General features: G+C 46.2%; 1 protein-coding gene across 3 annotated transcripts in view; it reads right to left on the bottom strand.

Annotated features, from left to right (window-relative positions):
* Positions 1-20,742, bottom strand: part of Tnrc6c (trinucleotide repeat containing adaptor 6C) — a 109,968-nt gene that overhangs the window by 10,852 nt on the left and 78,374 nt on the right. Inside the window, exons 7-16 of one of the 3 annotated variants that reach the window (XM_029546409.1) lie at positions 19,869-20,035; positions 17,559-17,639; positions 15,307-15,364; positions 13,668-13,810; positions 11,893-12,066; positions 10,680-10,817; positions 6,234-6,353; positions 4,360-4,443; positions 3,862-4,102; positions 528-695 (exon numbers count right to left, since the gene is read on the bottom strand). In XM_029546409.1, coding sequence (XP_029402269.1) covers positions 528-695; positions 3,862-4,102; positions 4,360-4,443; positions 6,234-6,353; positions 10,680-10,817; positions 11,893-12,066; positions 13,668-13,810; positions 15,307-15,364; positions 17,559-17,639; positions 19,869-20,035 — 1,374 coding nt within the window. The remainder of the gene's footprint in view (positions 1-527; positions 696-3,861; positions 4,103-4,359; positions 4,444-6,233; positions 6,354-10,679; positions 10,818-11,892; positions 12,067-13,667; positions 13,811-15,306; positions 15,365-17,558; positions 17,640-19,868; positions 20,036-20,742) is intronic. The other 2 variants (XM_021213924.2, XM_021213926.2) reach the window with 2 other exon arrangements.

Genomic DNA, 20,742 nt, shown 5'->3' with positions numbered 1-20,742 from the left:
AGCTCTGGGGGTGCTGGTTAGTTCATATTGTTGTTCCACCTATAGGGTTGCAGACCCCTTCAGCTCCTTTCTCTAGCTCCTCTATTGGGGGCCCTGTGTTCCATCTGATATCTGACTGTGAGCATCCACTTCTGTGTTTGCTTGGCACCGGCATAGCCTCACAAGAGACAGCTATATCAGGGTCCTTGCTGGCGTATGCAATAGTGTCTGCGTTTGATGGCTGATTATGGGATGGACCCCTGGGTGGGGCAGTTTCTGGATGGTACATCCTTTCGTCTTAGCTCCAAACTTTGTCTCTGCAACTCCTTCCATGGGTGTTTTGTTCTCTGGGGCATTTTTAATGATTGTGAGTTTGGAGCTAAGATCTGATAGTTAGCTGGAAGGTGCTGTGCACTGGCAGACTCCTTTTCTGTTTTGGGAATTGCATTCATAGAAATGCACAGAAAGAAAAGTGATATTTCAGGATACCCCGTCAATAAGTGAAGCGCAACCTTCTGTGGGTGGGCATTTGGCAAGAGCATACATACCATGCTTGCTAGGATTCTGGTCCAGGGGAGAAGCAGCACTAGACAAGTTGCCCATGGAGTTGGGATGTGTCCACTGAGGCAGGCGTGACTGGGACTGCGACGGGTCCTTCACAGACAAGCCACCGCTCATGTCTATGCTGTTGACATTCATGTTCGGGTTCAATCCAGCTAAAAGCACAGACACCATTAGCATGGGCTCTTCCCTCAAAGACTCTGCTCTGAAAGCCCTCTTGGAGCCTTAGCTTCCAACCTCAGGCACAGGCACAGACTTCCATGGAAAACCCATCACCTGCCCCTAGAGCTTTCTGGAGACAAGACCTCACTATATAGCCCCAGATAGCCTAAAACTCAAGGAGTTCTGCCTGCTTCCGAATCCCGAGTGCTGGAGTTATAGGAATGTACCACCTTGCTAGCCTTTGGCTTTGGTTTTTGCTTCTTTTTCCCAAGACAGTGCTTTATACTTTGAGACAAGGTCTCAGTATGTCACCCTAACTGGCCTGGAATTCACTATGCAGTTAAGTAAATTCGGTATGGGATGTTGGCTAAGACTACAAACTGCTCAGGACATTCAAATTGTTAAGTTCATATGAGACTGACAGTTATATTTTACACAACTTTGAACTCAAATATACTTATTCCTAACACCACAAAATACAAGCAAGCTGAACATTGTGGAAAGTTTGGCAGAAATAGCTTCATTATTGTAAATAGTTTTACTGTGTTAAGAATTAAAACCTCTGGGCGGGAGAGATGGCTCAGCGGTTAAGAGCACTGACTGTTCTTCCAGAGGTCCTGAGTTCAATTCCCAGCAACCATATGGTGGCTCACAACTATCTGTAATGGGTTCTGATGCCCTCTTCTTATGTATCTGAAGACAGCTACAGTGTACTCACATATATAAAATAAATAAATCTAAAAAAAAAAAAAAAGAAAAGAAAAGAAAAGAAAAGAAAAGGAAAGCGTTAAAACCTCTCCTTTTTATTTAGACAAAATGGGGAAATGCTGCAGGGTACTCTATCATACTGTGGCTCCCAAGGTTGTGTCAGTCAATTGAACAACCTGTTGATAGTTGTGGTGCGGCTCAGCCTCGGCACACACCTTTAAGCTAAGAGCTTTCTGCTTGAAATCTGTAAAGAGGATTAAATAAAATTAGCCAGCATCTGACTCCTGAGAATTCATTCACTGGTAACACTGAGTGACTGAGATTTTGTTCACAAGCACCACCACCCTCCGACAGTGAGTCCTGCATGGTCACTGGACACCATGGTAACCCATTGCATAATCAAAGTTATGGCAGAGGGAGCCCTACCACTCAAGTAGAGTCAAACATTTTAGTCTAAATTTTAGAGCAGGGGCCGAACATCCAAATATTCATGGGGGTATAGGGGCGAGAAATGCAGACAAGGGCAAGGAAGCCAGTGGGCCTGTCCTACAGCAAATGAAACAGGTTCTGCCCTGCCAAAACCAGGCACTACTGGGCTGAGTAAACACTGCCACAAGGGAAGCAGGCTCTCTGTCCCCAGCTGCTGTTGTTTCTCCTTTCCCTTTGAGACAAAGTCTCTCTATGTGCCTATCCCAGAACACATTGCATAGATCAGGCTGGAATGCATCACCCTGGAACCCACAGAGCTCTGCCTGTCTCTTCCTCCGAGTACGGGGATTACAGATGTGTGCCATGGCACTGGGCATGCATTCCGCTAGTGCTCAACATTTCAAGTGTTTACACACATTCCCACACCTGTGAGCACAACAGCTGTGTAAATCTGCCTGGGCTGTCCCCTCAATAGCCTCTGCTTTCTAGCCTCTATCTCCTCATAGAGATCCACCAGACAAGGCAGTGAAAAGGGCTGGATGTCAGAACAATCCTAGGTGCTCTTGTGGGACCACCCTGAGCACACCGGGGCTTCTCTCTGCTGTACCCTGTAAACTGGATTCTAAATTTTAACCTTATATATTTTTTCCTTTTTGTTTTGAGAGAGGGTCTTGGCATGTGATCTGGTTGGTCTGGCATTTGCTATACAGCCTAGGCTAATTTTGTACTGGCAGCAATCCTGCATCTGCTCCTTAATGCTGAGATCACAGGTTTATTTATCTTTTTAGCCTATCACAGTGGGGGCAGCAAACCTTTCATTCTGGAGAGCTTTTGTCTGTTTGTTTGCTTTTCAACACAGGGTAGCTGTGGCTGTCCCAGAACTCACTCTGTAGACCAGGCTGGTCCTGAACTCACAGGGATCCACCCACCTCTGCATCCAAGATGCAGGGATTAAAGACATGTGCCACCACTACCTGGCTTCATGTAACTTTTAAAAGAACTCTGTGTGATAAATATTTCTATAAATACAGCAGAGTTGAGGCAGAGCAACCACTCACACTGTACAAGTCAGTAGTGCGGAGAAGCTGGGCTCGAGGCGGTCTAAATCCTAAGTTAGGTTTTGCCTAGGGACAACTGTGGTTCTATCAGTAAAGGGACAATAATGGACAGGACAATAGTGGAAGATACCATGAAACTTAAATATATATATATATATATATATATATATATATATATATATATATAGTCTTCAGCTTCATTATTCTAAAGAGGGTTTAGATGGCCTTTGCCCTCCTGGAGATGTATATTTTTGATGCTATTTATTCATGTCCACAGATCCTGCCAGCTATCAGCACACAGTCCTGGAATGCTTCTCCTAGTTCCTGGTGACATCTCTCCCTAGCTGGTACCATAAAGTTTCCAGCATCAATTTTGTTCTGACAGAATAGGTTCTGTGTGCTGGGCGGTTATCACATACCTGTACTATATGACTACAGGCCAGCCACAAATCTTACGGAGGGTCTATATTACCAGTCAGAGTACCACTGGCCAGAGGAGACAAATGCCTCTCTCTAGCTGAGGCTGGAGGACAGAGGATAAACAAGAACAGTAGAGACCTGTACTTTTAATACTTGAGAGGGAGAACAGGAGAGTTGCCGAGAGCTTTTGTTATCCTGGGCTGTACTTCGAGGTGGTGTCTAACCTCCCCACACCCCAAATAAAAACAGTAAAGATGGTGAACCAGAATGAACTGAATGTTGTTGCAACAGCGGGTTTTCGTAAGTACTGCTCCCAGTAGGCCACCACTAGGACTTCCCAGGTACTATCTGTGGTACCTGTGAAGCTTGTGCTATGCTGAAGGCAGTGCTGTTCCCTCAAGACAAAGCCTCAAGAGGGCCACTCTCTGCCTGTGCCTGCAGAGCTGCTCTCGCACTGCACATCTATCCGCCCACGGCCCAGCTGCTGGGTCAGCGCAGCAGAGGCCCTGGTACTTGGTGCCTCTGAAACCCACAGGAGACTCACCAAGAGGATAAGGAGCAAAGGTGCTGGGTGAAGACTGCTGCTCTTTGGTCTGCAGGTCGGGAAGGCCGGGAGCCTGGGGGTGAGGGGGGAAGCTATCCATGCCCGGTTTGCCTGCAGAGGGGTGCAGAGACAGGTGCGGCGGGGGTGGCGGAGGTGGAGGCTGCTTTACAAGCAGGGCCTGGGCCAGCTGGCGCTGGTGCTGCTGGATCTGCTGCTGCAGATTAGTGATTGTGCGCGCAACCTGGCAGGTGGAGACACACACCCACCCGCGCATGTTAGGCAGGGTTGAGGCTGAGCACACAGCTCATCTACAGACTGAGAATGCTCATACCTCAGCCTTGACCAGCTGGGCCAGCCCTGTCCCAAACCTAGCCCTGGGACTTTCCACATAGGGAGTCCAACCAGAGTAAAGCCACCACCAAGCTAAGGGCTGATCCACTGGGGCCTCCTCTACTAAAAGTAGAGCTAATGGCAAAAGTCAGTCTAAAGGACACTAACTTGCTGCTCCTGTTGCCTCATGGGTCCGGAAACATTCCGCTGGGCCTGTAACATCTGCTGCTGGATTTGTAAACGTTGGTATGCCTGTTGATAGAAAAGTTGGAATACCATAAGAAAGCTGTCAAAACAAGTGATTCAATCTTTTCAACATTCAGAAAATAGAAAAAAATATTTTAGGATGATCTAGACTAAAGGCTAGGCTGGCTATACAATGTGGCAAACACTGTAATGCTCTATCCAATAAACACATGAACCAGACCTGAAGCACGGGGAGGACGTCTGTCTGGTTGATGTCTCCTGGGCAAACTGTGAAATGAGCTCTGTGCTCTGTGTGCTGATGTACAAAGTCTTTTAATTTGATTATTTCAAAATGTTGGCTGAATATTGATTAATTTTCTGTGCAACACATATTTTGGGAAACTTCTTGACAGGAGAACTCCTGTAGTTACTTCCAAATGCAACAACCTTGGGTTCAAAGAGCCTCTCCGTGAGGTCAGATGCGCAGTGAACAGTTGCTGAGAAGAGCACCATGTGCAGTTGCCACCCGCACTCCTCTAACTCAGATAGAGTCACTAGACTCCAATCAAGATTCAGGCAGAGCCCGGTTGCATTTGCCTGTTGTCTGTGCCCATTTGATATAAACATTCTGTAGCAAGTAACAAACTTTACTTCTCTATTTTTCTGGAAGAACAGTTCATGAGTGGAGCACATTAGGTACAAGGCAGCCGTTTTCTCCATTACACCACAAAGAATGCCTGCTGGAGCACACACTGTATGTCAGCTGCCCTCCCTCCCCAGCTCTGGCTAGTGACAGTGGTGCAGCAGGCTCTGCAGGATCACCCAGACACAAGCTGTGCAGCCTCCAACACCCTTCCTGTCCTGGATGAACTTGCCTCCAGCGACTGTCCTAAGTCCAGGAAGCAACATGGCTTCCTGAGTGTCCAGGTTGGTCAGGGAGGCCTCCCTGCATGCTGACAGGCATAGGACTCCCGAGTCAGGAATATAGAAATAGCTTGATGGGGAGGCCACATGCTGCCTAAGTCCAGAGGTCTGTGCCCTTGAGGACAGCAAGGACACACACATCTCTGGGATACTTGCCTTTGTCCTGCTTCCCTGCTACCTATGGAAATGTTAGAGCCTTGCATTTCCTAGACATGTGGTTAGAAAAGTGACCGACTTGGGGCCATCTGCTCTCAGATGCAAAGGTCTTCGGTTAGCCTTCTGTCCCCTGTACCTCCTGACTGGCCTTCCTAATTTCCTTTGCTTCCTTCAAGACTCATTTTCCAGGCAACAGACTTCCAAGGAAAGACTTCTAAGTAGATCAGTAGATATTGGAGAAGACATGAGCACCTTTGGTGCACTAGTAGAGATAAAGTCACTCTGTGACCAGGGAAACAATGGTTGCCATTTAATAATAAAATCAAGAAGACTACTTAAAATGAAGAACTCATGTGTGTCTAACACAACCTTCAGGGACTCTTGGGTCTTACTAGTTGCTCTGGACTGAGGCCCCAGCAGTTGTTCCAGGAATAGCAACAAAGTCTCTTCTCTATGATCCATCCCGGGATGGTGCCTGTGTTTACCATCCTTGGGATGAGTGAGGAAATATCCACTCATATGGTTTTTGTGTTCTGCGACTCAGAAGAGCAACTCTGAGAGATCCATGGGACAGGCAGGTTAGAGATCTGCGAGACCATGAACAGGAAGGGGCTAAGACATTTGCAAAGCGTACAAACAATATCCTAGAGCAAAACTTTCCTAACTCCTACCAGGCACAGAACAGAGTGTGACAGCAAGCTCAGGGTGTGTCAGGGAGTTTCTGCTGCTGTCTGCTGACATGATCTTTATCTCTAAACTGGGTCCACTCCACTTACCAGCTGCAGCTGATAGAGCTGGTTCAACATCGTCATATGCTGAGGGTTAATTGGCGAGGTTAATAGTGCAGGGCTGAGACCAATGTTTTTTGCTGCAAACTGCAAAAGCTGTGCTTGAACCTGTTTAATAGAAAATATATCATTAACCACCATCTCTATGGAAATATTTACTTCTCTGTGTAGCTTTGTTTTGGGGTTCAAACTGGTTAACTGACAATTACATTTGTTTGACAGCTGAACTTGATGGGCCACGAGAACATTTTATGAACATTTAAACATTAGTAGTTAACATGTTCAGAATACAAAAATATTTTTAAACTAATGTATTTTTTTTCAGCTGGGTGTGGTAACATATGTCTTTAATCCTAGTATTAGGGAGGTAGAGGTAGGCAGATCTCTGTGAGTTTGAGGCCAGCCTGGTCTACAGAGTGAGTTCCAAGACATTCAGGGCTACAGAGAAACCCTGTCTTGATAAATAGATAATTTTCTTCTTTCTTTCCTGAGACAAGGTCTCATGTAAGTTTCAGGCTAGCCTTAAGGTGGCTATGTAGTGGATGGGCTAGAATTCCTCCTTTTGTTTCTACCTCTCTCTTTTTTTTTTTTTTTTTTTTGAGACAGGGTTTCTCTGAATAGCACTGGCTATCCTGGAACTCACTCTGTAGACCAGGCTGGCCTCAAACTCAGAANCCTGGAACTCACTCTGTAGACCAGGCTGGCCTCAAACTCAGAAATCCGCCTGCCTCTGCCTCCCAAGTGCTGGGATTAAAGGCGTGCACCACCACCGCCCGGCTCGTTTCTACCTCTTGAATCCTGGGGTTATAGGCAAGGACCACCATGCCAAGACAGCTTCTAGAAGATTTCTTTCTCTAAATATTTTAGCTGTACATTTGCTTTCCAAGGCTTGAGGCTATTCCTATCAGAGGTTAGTTTATGTTCTGTCAAAGGGAAACTTTAAGGTCTCAAGGGGATATTAAACTACTGCCTCAGTAGAGGAAGGTGCGGTATCTTTATCTAGGCCTCCAACCCGTCTCCATAGGAGTTGCTACATCCTCATTAATACATTTAATTATTTCTCTTCCAAGTCCTAGCCATCTCAACTCACTGTACAGAGTTGGTCATGTCAACACTGTCTTCCTGTGTTCAGGGACAGAATAGATGTCCCCCAAACTCCTAGGATGAATGAAACATTCTCCAATGTGGTCGTCAGGGGCTGAGACGGCTCAGTGACTTTAGAGTAGCTTTGCTGCTGCAGAGGGCCTGGGTTCAGTCCCAGTACCCACATAATAGCCTGCAACCATCTGTAAGTAACTCCAGTTCCAAGGCTGTAGATCTCCTCTTCTGACCTCTTTGTATATCAGGTACACACATGTGGTGCATATGCACACATGCTGGCAAACCCTCACACACATAAAACTAACTAACCACCAAGCTAACAAATTTAAAGGGGTGGAATTTTGGGAGGTGACTAGGTCCTAGGGCTCTGTCCTGAGTGCGATCAGTGCCCTCATCAATGAAGCCTAGGGAGGTTTGTGGTTTGCTGAGCCCTCTGGATGCACAAAAGTGGCCATTTAGGGTGAGTAAGCCCTCCACAATCCTCGCTCTTGCACTTGCAGCCTTCAGAGCTGTAAGCTACTTGGACAATATCCATTTCTACAAACGACACAGCACTTTAAATTAAATGTTGCAGCTGATGAGATTAGCATGATCTCTTTTAACACAGATTACAAGTAACGTTCTATAGAAATCCCAGCTATCAGGTTGGTAGTACAGGTCTCATAACAAACAGTGTTGTCTCTGTCAGCTGGGTGCTACTAGAGGTGGGGACTTCAGGACACACTTTCCTGGCAGATACCATAATTATATACTGACTGGAGTTGTGAGTTACCTCAGGTTCAAAGATGTTATCAATATGAACTGATTACTAATATACTTAACGAGGGATAAAAAATGTCATTAAATTAAAAATAAATGTCATTAATTAAAAATAGGCCAAAAGCGAAATTTATTGTTCTAAAAGTAAACAGTGCTAATGTTTACAAAAGCAAACAAACAAAAAGGACCGACCTAGTGCTATACAAATCCACAGAGTCCTCTTTACTTGTGCTGGACGTTAAAGCTCTGAGTCTTCAGCATGCCACAACAGCCTCAAGGGGACACTAGTAGCACACATACCTTGCTGGAAACCAAGAAATCTCTAATTGGACTTAAGGCCTATTCAGCAAGAGGAAGATCCTGCTTGGTACAGGACACTAGCCAACTGCCCAGAACTAGAAGTCATGGATCTTAGAGGAGATCCTACAACTGCCACTTTACAAAACCAGCATACCCCAACTATAAATACTTGTCCTTACACCCCAAATACATGTAGTCCTCCCCCCACCAAGGAAACTTCTCCTTCCGACAAGAGACCATTACAGAAAAGTGTAACTGATCACTATGCAGAGCTGTGGAGTTTGTACTTAAGGCTCAGGGATTCGTGAAGAAGGCTGAAGGTTGTTAAGAGTCAGAGGCAGGAAGCCTGCTGTGAGTATGAGACGGTTTCCTCGCATGTCAGAGAACCATGGATGTGAAGTCTCACTAACATGGCTGCCTAAGTATGATCAACAGGTATGCTAATGTGTAAGGGCAAAGCTCATGAGGCCTCAACCCGAGATAAAGAACTAAGGACAACTAAGGAATGCCGGGGGGGGGGGGGGAGGAGAGAGAGAGAGAGAGAGAGAGAGAGAGAGAGAGAGAAAGAAAGAAGGGGGGGAGAGAGAAAACACACCAGTTGGTTATCCAATTCCAAACTGTCAGCCCTGAAAACATCCACAAGAAATGTTATAGAAACAAGCAGCCATATTTATATATTTAGGAATGCACATGCAGGGGCTGGTGAGATGGCTCAGTGGGTAAGAGCACCCGACCGCTCTTCTGAAGGTCCAGAGTTCAAATCCCAGCAACCACATGGTGGCTCATAACCATCCATAACAAGATCTGACGCCCTCTTCTGGAGTGTCTGAAGACAGCTACAGTGTACTTACATATAATAAATAAATAAATCTTTTTTTTTTTAAAAAAAAAAGGAATGCACATGCACATGCGTATGCACATACACAACACCACCACCAATTAAAGAAAAAGAGGCCACAAATTGTGTGTGTATTTAAGCAGGACCTTGCCCTTGCTGTGTATCCCTGGTTGTCCTTGAATTCATAGAGATCTTTTTGCTTCAATAGACCATACACTGGGATGAGAGCAAGAAGGGGTACAAAGGAAGATTTGGAGGGAGGACAGGGAAGGGCGGATAATGTAATTATATTTTTGTCTAAAAATATATAAATATATATGATTACATATGAATCTCTCGTCAGCCTGGTCTACATAGAAAAAAAATGGGAAAAAAAAACAAACGGAAAATAAAATGTGGAGAGAGAGAGAGAGAGAGAGAGAGAGAGAGAGAAGCACACGGTCGGTGCTGGCTAGTTGAGCCATCAGAGAGGAGGGAGACCTAGTAGAGAATATGCCTCCCTAACACTGGCTGTAGGCAAGCCTGGAGGGTGTTTTCTAAATTAGTGATTGATGGGGGAGGGAGGGCCCAACCCATTTCATGTGGTCCTGGGTGAGCAGGTGGATCTGGCAAGCTGGAGCAAGCCTGGTAAGTGGCCCCCTCCATGGTCTCTGCATCAGCTCCTGCCTCCAGGGCTCGGCCCTGCTTTTATTCAGTGATCAACAGTGCTGCACAAGCAGAAGCCAAGCACAGCAGAGCTCTCCTCCCCAACTTGCTTTGGTCCTGTGTTTTATCACAGTAGTAACAACCCTAACTAGGACACACACCATGAAAACAATAAGCAAACACTACAACCTCCCCACCAATACCATCTGACAACGATCAGCTAGTGCATACAAAATGTAATCTCTTATCTGTAGCACACAATCACACTCTCCCACCACAGGGTTTCTCTGTGTAGTCCTGGCTGTCCTGGAACTCCTCTGTAGACCAGGTTAGCCTCAAACTCACAGAGCTCAGCCTGTCGTTGCGCGCGCGTGCACACACACACACACACACACACCTCACACACTGTCACCAGGCTCTGTACACACACACACACACACTCATACCATCACCAGGCTCTGTACACACACACACACACACACACTCATACCATCACCAGGCTCTGTGCACACACACATTCTTACACACCATCATCAGGCTTTGCGCACACACACTCACACACTGTCACCAGGCTCTGTGCACGCACATTCTCTTATATAACTTCAACTGCTATCTCACTGAAACACCCCTTGTCTGGGGTGTCCTGGTAACCTTCTTGATAGCAATCTGCTTGTTTTCATTCCAAATAACCCAGGATACTACTGTCAGGTTCATCACAGTAAGTTCCAGGATGCAGCCAGATCCAGATCCAAACCGTCCCAAGCACAGTGAGCAAAGCTTATTGGTCGGACCTGAGGGGATAGAAACTGAGGCACTTGAGCGCGGAGGCTGGGCTGGGAGGAATTAAGAGGCTGCACTGGCGGCTGCTGCATGGTCCTGGCTTGTGCTGCTCCGCTATTGCCAAACACACCCAGATTGCCACTCGGGATCTGCAGAAGACAGGACAGCTGTTAAAAGGTGGGGAAGCAGGCTGGGAAGGGCTGAGTGATAAGTTTCCCACCAAGAATGTGAATGTTTCTTTTGTTTCCTGTCCCTTCAACCTGGTCCCTAAGGTTATGGAGGATGAAGAACCAGCTTAGGGAACTGCTTATAATTTTAAATCACACGATACACACAGGACTGCATTTTAAAGTGTCCCCAAACATGGCTGTCACAGTTAAAGAGATAATTAAGAATGATTCAAAAATAATGGTGATAAAAGAAGAGTCTGAGCCTTCGCTCCCTAAAGGCTGCGTGCAGAGAGAACCCTGGTAAACAGAAAACTCACAGTGTCATGAGACACACAGCAGCTACTTCAACAAACCCTCAACTGAGCCAGTCAGCAAAGTCAGACAGTTAGCCTGGTGTCCCACATACACACACACTCGAGTGTGTTCTCTACACTGGGGCATGAGCCAACTAGTCGCCAGTTGGAGTAGGATGGGTGGTTTTTGAAAAGCTGACTGAGAGGCACTGACAGGAGAGCCTGCTATGCCTGCTGGTGCCCAATAGACTGTGGGTTTCTAGGGTTCAATCTTCCCACTAAACATGACCAAGGATCTGCTAAGGGCCAACAGGTCCATGATAATCTGCAGTGGCCACAGGTACTCAGGCCTCTCAGTCTCTTTCTGGGGACCTCTTACACAGAGCATGACAGGCTCTGCAAAATTTCACAGAAGTCCCCTCCATTTCTGGAGAGGGAAGCCCAGGCCCCCGTGCTGAGCACTTGGTAGCAGATCAGCACTGTAACAAGCGTCAATGACTTGGAGTTTGGAGTGCCGAGAGGAGCTCAAATACATTTTAGTTCAGCATAAAAACAACCTTGAAACATTCCTACATTTCTAGAACCGTCATTCCATGTGGAGCTCTTTTGAGCACCCCAAAGGGTGTCCCGAGAGCTTTACGTATTTCCCCATATCTTAAGATCAAAGTATCAACTGAAAACAATATTTTTTTCCTCTACTAGGTTAGAAAAATCAGGAGAAGGAATGTAGACCACTCCCTGCTCTTTCCCAACAGCCTTACCTGTCTAGAAGAGTTCAAGTTTTGCATGCCCAGCCCTGAGGCAATCCCACCCAGGGCCTGATTGGGGAGTGCACTGTTGGAAAGGGGGAGCTTCAGGCTTGGGGAAGGCAAAAACGGTGAAGTCGTGGGCTCTTCCACGAGGCCGCCATCCTGATTGGAGAAAGAAAGGGTGAGCTGTGTGCGGTGCCCGCCAGCACGCAGAGCACCAAACAGTTTCCCATGGAAATAGTGGGGTGGGGTGTGGGGTGGATGGATAAAGAATTGAACGATAAAAAAATGTGTGGATGATGAGGGAACGGAGGACATGGGCAACAGGAGGAGGAGAGAAGAGAGAGAGAGAGAGGATTACCACGCTGCTTTGTTAAAACGGAGCCTGACAAGCACACACCACAGCTTCTAGCACTCTTCCCACCCCACTGCCCCGCCTGGCTACTGGTGGGAAGGGACAGACAGCGACAAGTCTGACCTGCAGACTCCGAGGGCAGTCTCCACCTCGCGCAGCATTGGCTTACTCAGAGCGGCATGAATAGAAATGCTATCGACTCCAGGTCTACTAAGGTCCCCTAACTGCCAAGCTCTGCAAATCTAACATCTCAGCTGGCAGCACAGCTACCTGCAGATTACTCCACACCTTAATGAAGGAGCTTAGGGCCCAATTATACTTCCAGATTCCACAGATAGACATAGACACAGTGGTGTACAACTGCAACCTCTGAACTCCAGATTTGCAGGAGAATAAGGAATATGAAGCCAGCCAATAATTTGGAATTTCAGACAAATTTGTTTTAGTATAAAGTGCTTCTGACCATGCATGCCACAGCTCATCTGTCAGTGTGGAATATGAAGAGACTCCAGGACTATCAAGTCCTGTCAGGGTGTCAAGGGCCCTTCTGGGAACAGAACTTAGATGTAATCTTGGATCCAGTGTATGTAAGGCAAGGGCTCTACCAAGCTAACATCCCCAGAAGTTCCCTTTCCTTGGAGGCAGGGTCTTGTTCAGTCTCTGAGGAAGCTGGGATTACAGGTTATTGCCACCAACCCTCACTTCTTTGTCTTTTCTAGATTTGTCTTTTCTTGCTGCAGTTTTAGTTTCAGAGTTCAATATTGAAATTGAATTTAATGTGACGTTCTCTCCTTTGGAGTCATACCACTCAGAAGAAGGGACACCCTCCCAAGAAACACTAAAGGGGGACAGAGTTTTGACTGGATTTGGAACGTGTAGGGCGAGTCCCATGGGTACTAAACGTGGCCACAGGCAAGGACCAGCTGGACACAGTGACCTACCCTTCCACTCCTTTTCTTAGTCTGTTTTGTTTTTCTTCTGAGATAGGGTTTCTCTGTGTAGCCTTGGCTGTTCTGAACTCAGAGAGATCCCCCTGCCTCTGCCTCCCAAGTGCTGGGATTAAAGGCCTATGCCACAACTGTCCTGCCTCCCAGTCCTTTTCTAAGGTCACACCTGCTATCCCCAATCAGAACTGAACATTTCAAGTGAGACAGAAAAATGAGATGACCCTGGCCTACTGCATGACTCAACAGAGAACTGTCAGGTTCATAGACTAACAAGGAGAGTCAGTTTCAATCCCAGCATTTTCCACTCCTTACGGATTCATGTGTAATGCAATAGTACCTCTGAGTCATACATTCTTACGTGTTAGGGAAATTGAGGCAAAAGCCACTTAAATGTCCTAACTTTCCATCTGACTTGCATTAAGGACACAGCTCAGATAAAGACTTCTTGTTGAAGGCAGAACTAAGACAGCTGCCTAGATCCATACCTTGTCAAGGAAGGTGGGGCGGTCCATGGAAGACTCTTTGGAGATTGGTGGGCGGCAGCCAAGGGGCTTGGTGACCATTCCATTGTAGTCGGTCATTCCCAGTCCACGTTTGTCCATGTCCACCTTCTTTTCCAGCAGAGCACCTGGGTTACAACATGGAGATCAATATTGAGAATGAGCACAGGATCACCCTGCACACTCGTGATTGGACCTGCTCGCCCTGCTCCTGGCCACTCTGGCCCCACGCTCTTGCCAACCCTTGGGAAGCTCATCATTATCCCACGCTCTTGCCAACCCTTGGGAAGCTCATCATTATCTTCTCTCTCGGGATGAACTTCCTCTTCTCCTAGGTCTTCATGGACTTGCTTCCTTCCTGCAAGCCGCCATCTCAGGGGTTTTCCAACTGATGTAACCGGAGACCACTACCTCCGCCATGGTCACTGCCTGCAGTGGGCAAGCTTTTGGCCTCTTACATTGCGTTTGGGTGTCACTGCTTCCACTTGCATGGTTTCTCTGCCTTACAGTATACACAGCATGCTTTGGTTTCTACCGCCTGTCTCATCATTCATGGGTCTGCAGCCACTCACTGTAGCATGCTTATAGTCATTTGTGGACACTGGAGGTTAGAGGAAACCTAAATTGGCTGAAGTGTCCAGTTCAGGTCTTACAAGGGAGTGCTCTACACTCTTACTGGACCTTGTATTGAAGAGTGTCTGTGGTGCATTTGCTGCTACATTGTTCATACCTGTGTGTCTTCTGTTGATCTTGGAATGCTCCCTAATGTAGTGCTATGTGGTATTCCTAACACAAGAAAGCTAGCTGTGCCTTGCAGAGAAATTGCATGTGCCAGGTCATTTTCTTTCAGGCATGAGCTGTAGCACTGTGGCTTATAGTTCGGGTGTTAACAAATCGCAGCAGAGAAATGAAGGAGGAGAAGGAATTTCTCTGGTGAGGCTCCTCAGGAGGCGCTGAGGTTGGCATCCACAGCATGCCTATAGCTACCGATAGGTCAACCAACAGGTCTGTGTAGTCAACTGGCAGTGTGGCTAAGCAGTAGAGGCGCTTACTACTCAAGCCTGCTGACCTGACTTGGATCCCCAGAAGCCAATGGGAAAGCTGTAGAGAACTGACTCCATAGAAGTTGTTCTCTGACCCAAACACATGTATCACACACACTTCACATACTTGTACCACTGCATGTGTGTCCCCCACTTCACACACATGCCCCCCACTTCACACACATGTGTCCCCCCCACATCATGCATATACACCATAAAAATATGCAAAATGGATAGTACAGCTGGCAGTCTGGGTAAAAAAAGAATTACAACCATATTACCCAGGGTCGGGAGACATTATATCCTCATTAACTCACATTTTATTATAAAAACATGCAAATAAAGTATTCCGAAGCACTAACATACATAAGAGTCTGTGTGGCTAACTGTCTTGTGGGAGCCTTCGTGGGGCTATCCCAGGAGAGGCCCCTGCCATATGATTGGGGGATCTATATTTGTTCTTCCCCTGAGCCTGGATTCGACAAACCCAACTAGTCAGGTTTAACGATGACTATAAGCAAATGGTTCTACAAAGCAAAACCTCCCAAGAGGCACCTGGGAACAGATGCCCTGTCACTTACTCATGGCCTGGTCAAGGTTCATACTGTTGCTCTTCAAGGCCTCTTCAGCTGGCTCTCTCTAGTGGGGGAGAAGCAGAACTCTTGTTAGCAAAGCACACAGGCGAGAATAACTCCCGAACATCTCAGCGACTGGCACTAGTTTTTAGAATTGGAAATGTTCTTTTCTTTTGTTGAGATCAGAGACAGCATCTTTTTTATTCTTAAAGACAAGTATGATGGTGCATCTATATGTACACTCTACCTCTGCCTCCTGAGTGCTATAGAGGTGTCTTGTAATAGAAAACACTTGTAGCTAAAACTAACTATACTGAATCTAGAGAATGGAGAGTCAAGAACTTATGGTTGGCTGGACATTATAGCTCACACCTTTAATCTCAACAGACAGATTTCTATGCATTTGAGGCCAGTCTGGGTTATACAGTGAGATCTTGTCTCAAAAGCATAGAAAGAAAACTTGTATTTAACATCAGAAATAAAAATATGCTGGCTGGAGAGATGGCTCAGCGGTTAAGAGCACTGACTGCTCTTTCAGAGGTCCTGAGTTCAATTCCCAGCAATCACATGGTGGCTCACATCCGTCTGTAATGGATTTTGATGCCCTGTTCTGGTGTGTCTCAAGAGAGCAACAATGTACTCACACACATACATATAGATAAGCCAATCCATCTTTACACAGTGAGGCTGTAGGAAGTTTGTAAGGACACCTACACTGTCTCTGCGCTGCACTACACAATGACAGTGCAGCAGACCGTCAGAGCTCTGGGCTCTTCACATGCAGGTCCCCATTTTATCTGTTACTCTGAGTGCCAGGAGGTATGTAACGTCAACTTTTGTAAGTCATCAACCCCAGTCTCTAGCAACCAAACTTTTGGCCAAGAAACAAAAAAGCAATCAGGTCAGATTTACACTGGTAACTGTTTTTTTAATCAGAACAGACCAATTCCTGAAGAAAATCAAAAGTTGTCTGCTAGGGACTGGAGAGATGGTTCAACAGTTAATATAACATACAGTTCTTGCAAAGGACCATAATTCAGTGTCATACTTGGTGGCACACAAGAGATCTGATGCTCTTTTTTTTTTCTGGCCTCTGCAGGAACCACACTCATACCCAGGCACACATATATACATATGAAGAGTACAAGATTTTCTTTCAGGGGATCTGGGTTAGATTCCGAGCCCCACAAGGTAGTTCACAATAGTCTGTAATTCTGTAACTCTAACTGTAGGAGATCCAATGTCTTCGTCTGGCTTCAGGTACGCAGCATGTGTGATACAGGCATAAAGCAGACAAAATACTACACACATAAACAAATTAATGAATTGGAATATAAAAATAAGGGCTGGAGAGATGGCTTAGAGGTTAAGAGAGCTTACTGCTCTTGCGGAGGACTCTGGTTCAGTTTCCAACACCCACAAGGTGGCTCATAACCATCAGTAACTCTAGTCCCAGGGGATCACACATTCACTTCTAGTCTTTGTAGGTTCATAACTGCAGATAGGCTTACACACATGTATATAAATTAAAGAATAATTTTAAAATGTTTGAAGCAATCCTTAAACGAAAAAAGAAAACCAAATTTGCTGGGGCTGGGGAGGGGCATGCTGGGATGCCCATCACAATGTTTTCTGGACCATTTAGAGAGAGGCTGCACCACAGGGCAGTGGCCTGCTCATTTATATAGCATCAGTGTAAGGCACGAGGCTGTTCTGGACTCCTCTCAGGTACACACACAGTGGCTGGGTAACAGATGCACATTGGGACAATGACTTGGCAGGAAGCCATTAAGGGCTTGCATGTGGGACATAGGCACTAGTCTGTTTTCTGGCCCACTGTCACCTGACCTAGGCACTGGAAAGACTGAGGTGCTTCTTCGGGACACAGGAATGAGGATGATTTGTTAGACTGCCATGGGGAGGTTGGTGTTTAATTGTACTCAACTTCCTGCTGTGTCTTTTCACTTACTACGTAAGGAATGAAACTCACTTGTGATTATAAATCACAGAAAATATGAAATTGTCTATGTCTAGGGAAATTACATATCATACATTGTCTTCTATTTAGGAAGAGGCATTCTTGATGGAAACTGAGCAATTCTTTGTTTATGGCCCAGGCCAAAGGAACGAAACAGCTAATTGGATAGTGACACCATCCACAGAGCATCTCTGCCTCATCACAAACAAGAGACTGGCTAGGGAATGCTTGCAGGCTGTCCACTGGAGTCTCGGGGCAGGAGCATCAGGATGTCAGTTACCGGGAAGCCCATGTCTGTGAGTTGTTTGATCAGCCGGCTCATGATCCAGGCCTCATCCTGCTTGCCAGGCGTCTTCATGCCCTGGAACAGAGTGGGCAAAGGAAAAGGCCAGGAGTTACTTTTAATGTGTTTCAGAAATGTGTGACAACACCTGGGTGGTGGTGGCACACGCCTTTAAACCCAGCAAGTGAGTTTCGAGGCCAGCATGGTTAATACTAGTTAATAGAGCAAGTTCCAAGACAGCTGGGGCTATGCAGAGAAACCTTATTTCAAAAAAACCAAAACAAACAAAAAACAAAACGACAAAACCAAAACCCAAATAAAACAAAACAAGCCCCGGCCACAACAGCGGGGTCACCCAGACACAGCGACTTCGGCTCCAGAGGCTGGGAGTTAACACTGAACTGTGCTCATCTTCAGAGCCCACATCATCTTGTGGTTAACACTGTGGAAACGGCACGGTGCATCTTAAGACTGGTTTATGTCTGTCATTTAGGGATTCACAAAAAACAGGGTAATTACTTCTCTTCTTATAAAAGTAGACTATTCCCAGTGGTCACAGGAATGTCTTGGAAGCTCTGCACACTGTCAAGTTTTCTAAACATTTCATGGTTTTTACGTTCATATATGATTTATTCTCAACAATGACAAAATGGGGGAAAGCGACATAAGAGAGGAACAACAGCCTGGTGATCTTAACAATCTTTATCCATAGCCTGGCCCTCACTCAGGTCAGAGGCAAGGAACATGAACAGAGATGTTAGAGGAAAGGAGGAGAGAGGCCGACCACAGAGAAAGGGCAGCCCAGGGGCAGGGCACAGGAGCCTGAGAACCAGGCACACAGGGTGGAAGGGTGTCTGAGTATTCTCTCTATCAGTCAACAAAACCAAACTAAACCCAGCCCTCTCCCAAAGCATAGCTGCAATGTGCGTGTTTTCCCTCCCTTCGGTCTTCCTCCCTTTCTTCCTTTTGAGACAGGGTCTCATGTAGCCCAGGCTGGTTTTAAACTTGCTGTGTGGCTGAGGGTGCCCTTGACTCCTGATCCTCCTTGTCTTCACTGCCCAAGTGCTGGGGTTGCAGGTGTGCATGGCACCCTCCTCCACAGCAGAGCACACGGTACTGTAAGACGACTTCTCTTCACGTCTGTAATCATTTCTACTTTCTACTCCTTATCAATAGACAGGCTTTTTTTTTTTTGGTTTCCCAAGACAGGGTTTCTCTGTGTAGCCCTGGCTCTCCTGGAACTCACTTTGTAGACCAGGCTGGCCTCGAACTCAGAAATCTGCCTGCCTCTGCCTGCGGAGTGCTGGGATTAAAGGCGTGTGCCACCACGCCCGGCTCTGTTTGTTTCTTTTCTTTTTTTTTAAAGATTTATTTATTTATTATATGTAAGTACACTGTAGCTGTCTTCAGACACTTCAGAAGAGGGAGTCAGATCTTGTTACAGATGGTTGTGAGCCACCATGTGGTTGCTGGGATTTGAACTCCGAACCTTTGGAAGAGCAGTCGGGTGCTCTTACCCACTGAGCCATCTCATCAGCCCTGTTTGTTTCTTAATGAATGAGTTTCAATACCATTTTCTAAATATCAATAAATTAATAATTCTAAATTACAAAAGAAATAAAGTAAAAAGTCCTCAATGCTGTCTAGACCCTGATCTCTTCCAGGAAGGCTCTCTTTGAGGATTATTATCTATATTTCCAGAGAACAGAAGGTTTAGGACAGCATATAGAAGCTGCTACATGTATACACACAGCTACACCTCCCTTTCCTTCCATTCCTGGACTGCTGGGCTGGGCCAGGAATGCTGTTTTGTACTTTGTCTTTCTTATTTGTTGACATTCCCATTGAGTACAAGGCAAGTGTTTGGTTCCTCATGTGAGGATGTGCAGATGGATTCTAACTGGCTGCTGCACTGAAGCCTAATCATTCTCATGTTGATGACAAGGTCCCAAAGAATTATAAATGTGCTCAGCCACCAGCAGTGCTGCACCAATATGTATTCTATCAATATTTCAAAACAGCTTTCTATTTTTGTTTTTTTCAAGACAGGGTTTCTCTGTGTAGACCCTGCCGCCCTAAAACTCACCTTTGAACTCAAGAGATCTGCCGACCTTTGTACCCTGAGTGCTGGGATTAACCGCATGCACCACCATGCCCAGCCCTGAAAACAGTTTTGATTTTGCCGATATACAGAGAGATTAGGGTCCCAAGACTACCTAGAGTGAGTTCTGTCTTCCCAGCAATGACCAGACCTGCCTAGACTGCAGGACAGGAACCCGGCCTCCGGGTCTCTCCAGCAGCACCTACCTTCTGAAGTCCTTTTTTTGAGGCATTGCCCCAGGAGCTGCAGGATGAGCTGCTTTCTTGGGAGGCAGCGTTGTTCCACATGTCCCCGTCCTCATCCTCCCACTGGCTGGTGCCCAGGTTCATTTCATCCGCACCACTGCCCCAGCCTTCTTGCATAGATTTGGAAGCTAGAAGAGAACAGTGAGGAACTTGTCAGACTCACCAGTCCTGAGACGGAAACCAGTGTCACCAGAATACATGAGGGGCGGGGAAACAGGACCTACTGTTATCCCTACTTCTTTCTCTTACAGAGGTACAGGATGTGTGTGCAATGTTTTCCTTTCTAACTCCAGCTGTACCGATCCAAACTTCCTCAATCAACCCTACCTTCCATCCAGACGCAAAGGCATCTAAATCCAAGTCTCTTCACAGGTGAAAATGCAACTCAAATGTGGACTCCTGAAAAATGCTTGTCTTTCTTTTAGGTCTTGGCTTCACCTTTAATACCAGTTCTTGGGAAGCAGAGGCAGGAGGATCTCTGTGAGTTTGAGATCAACTCAATCTACAAAGTTCCAGACGAGCCAGGGCTACCTAGTAAGATTGCCTCAAATCAGTCAACCAACTTAGGATACACATCTATTGACAAGCAAAAAACCCCAAACAAGGGGCTGGAGAGATAGCTCAGTGGGTAAGAGCACCCGACTGCTCTTCTGAAGGTCCGGAGTTCAAATCCCAGCAACCACATGGTGGCTCACAACCATCCTTAACAAGATCTGACACCTTCTTCTGGAGTGTCTGAAGACAGCTACAGTGTACTTACATATAATAAATAAATAAAACTTAAAAAACAAACAAACAAACAATTCTGCAATCGTGGAAATAGGTATCTATTGTT

This window comes from Mus pahari, chromosome 14, assembly GCF_900095145.1.
Source record: "Mus pahari chromosome 14, PAHARI_EIJ_v1.1, whole genome shotgun sequence".
In the NCBI taxonomy this organism is placed as follows: domain Eukaryota; kingdom Metazoa; phylum Chordata; class Mammalia; order Rodentia; family Muridae; genus Mus; species Mus pahari.
Note: the sequence above shows the minus strand (reverse complement) of the source record. Positions and strands in the feature narration are given on the sequence as shown.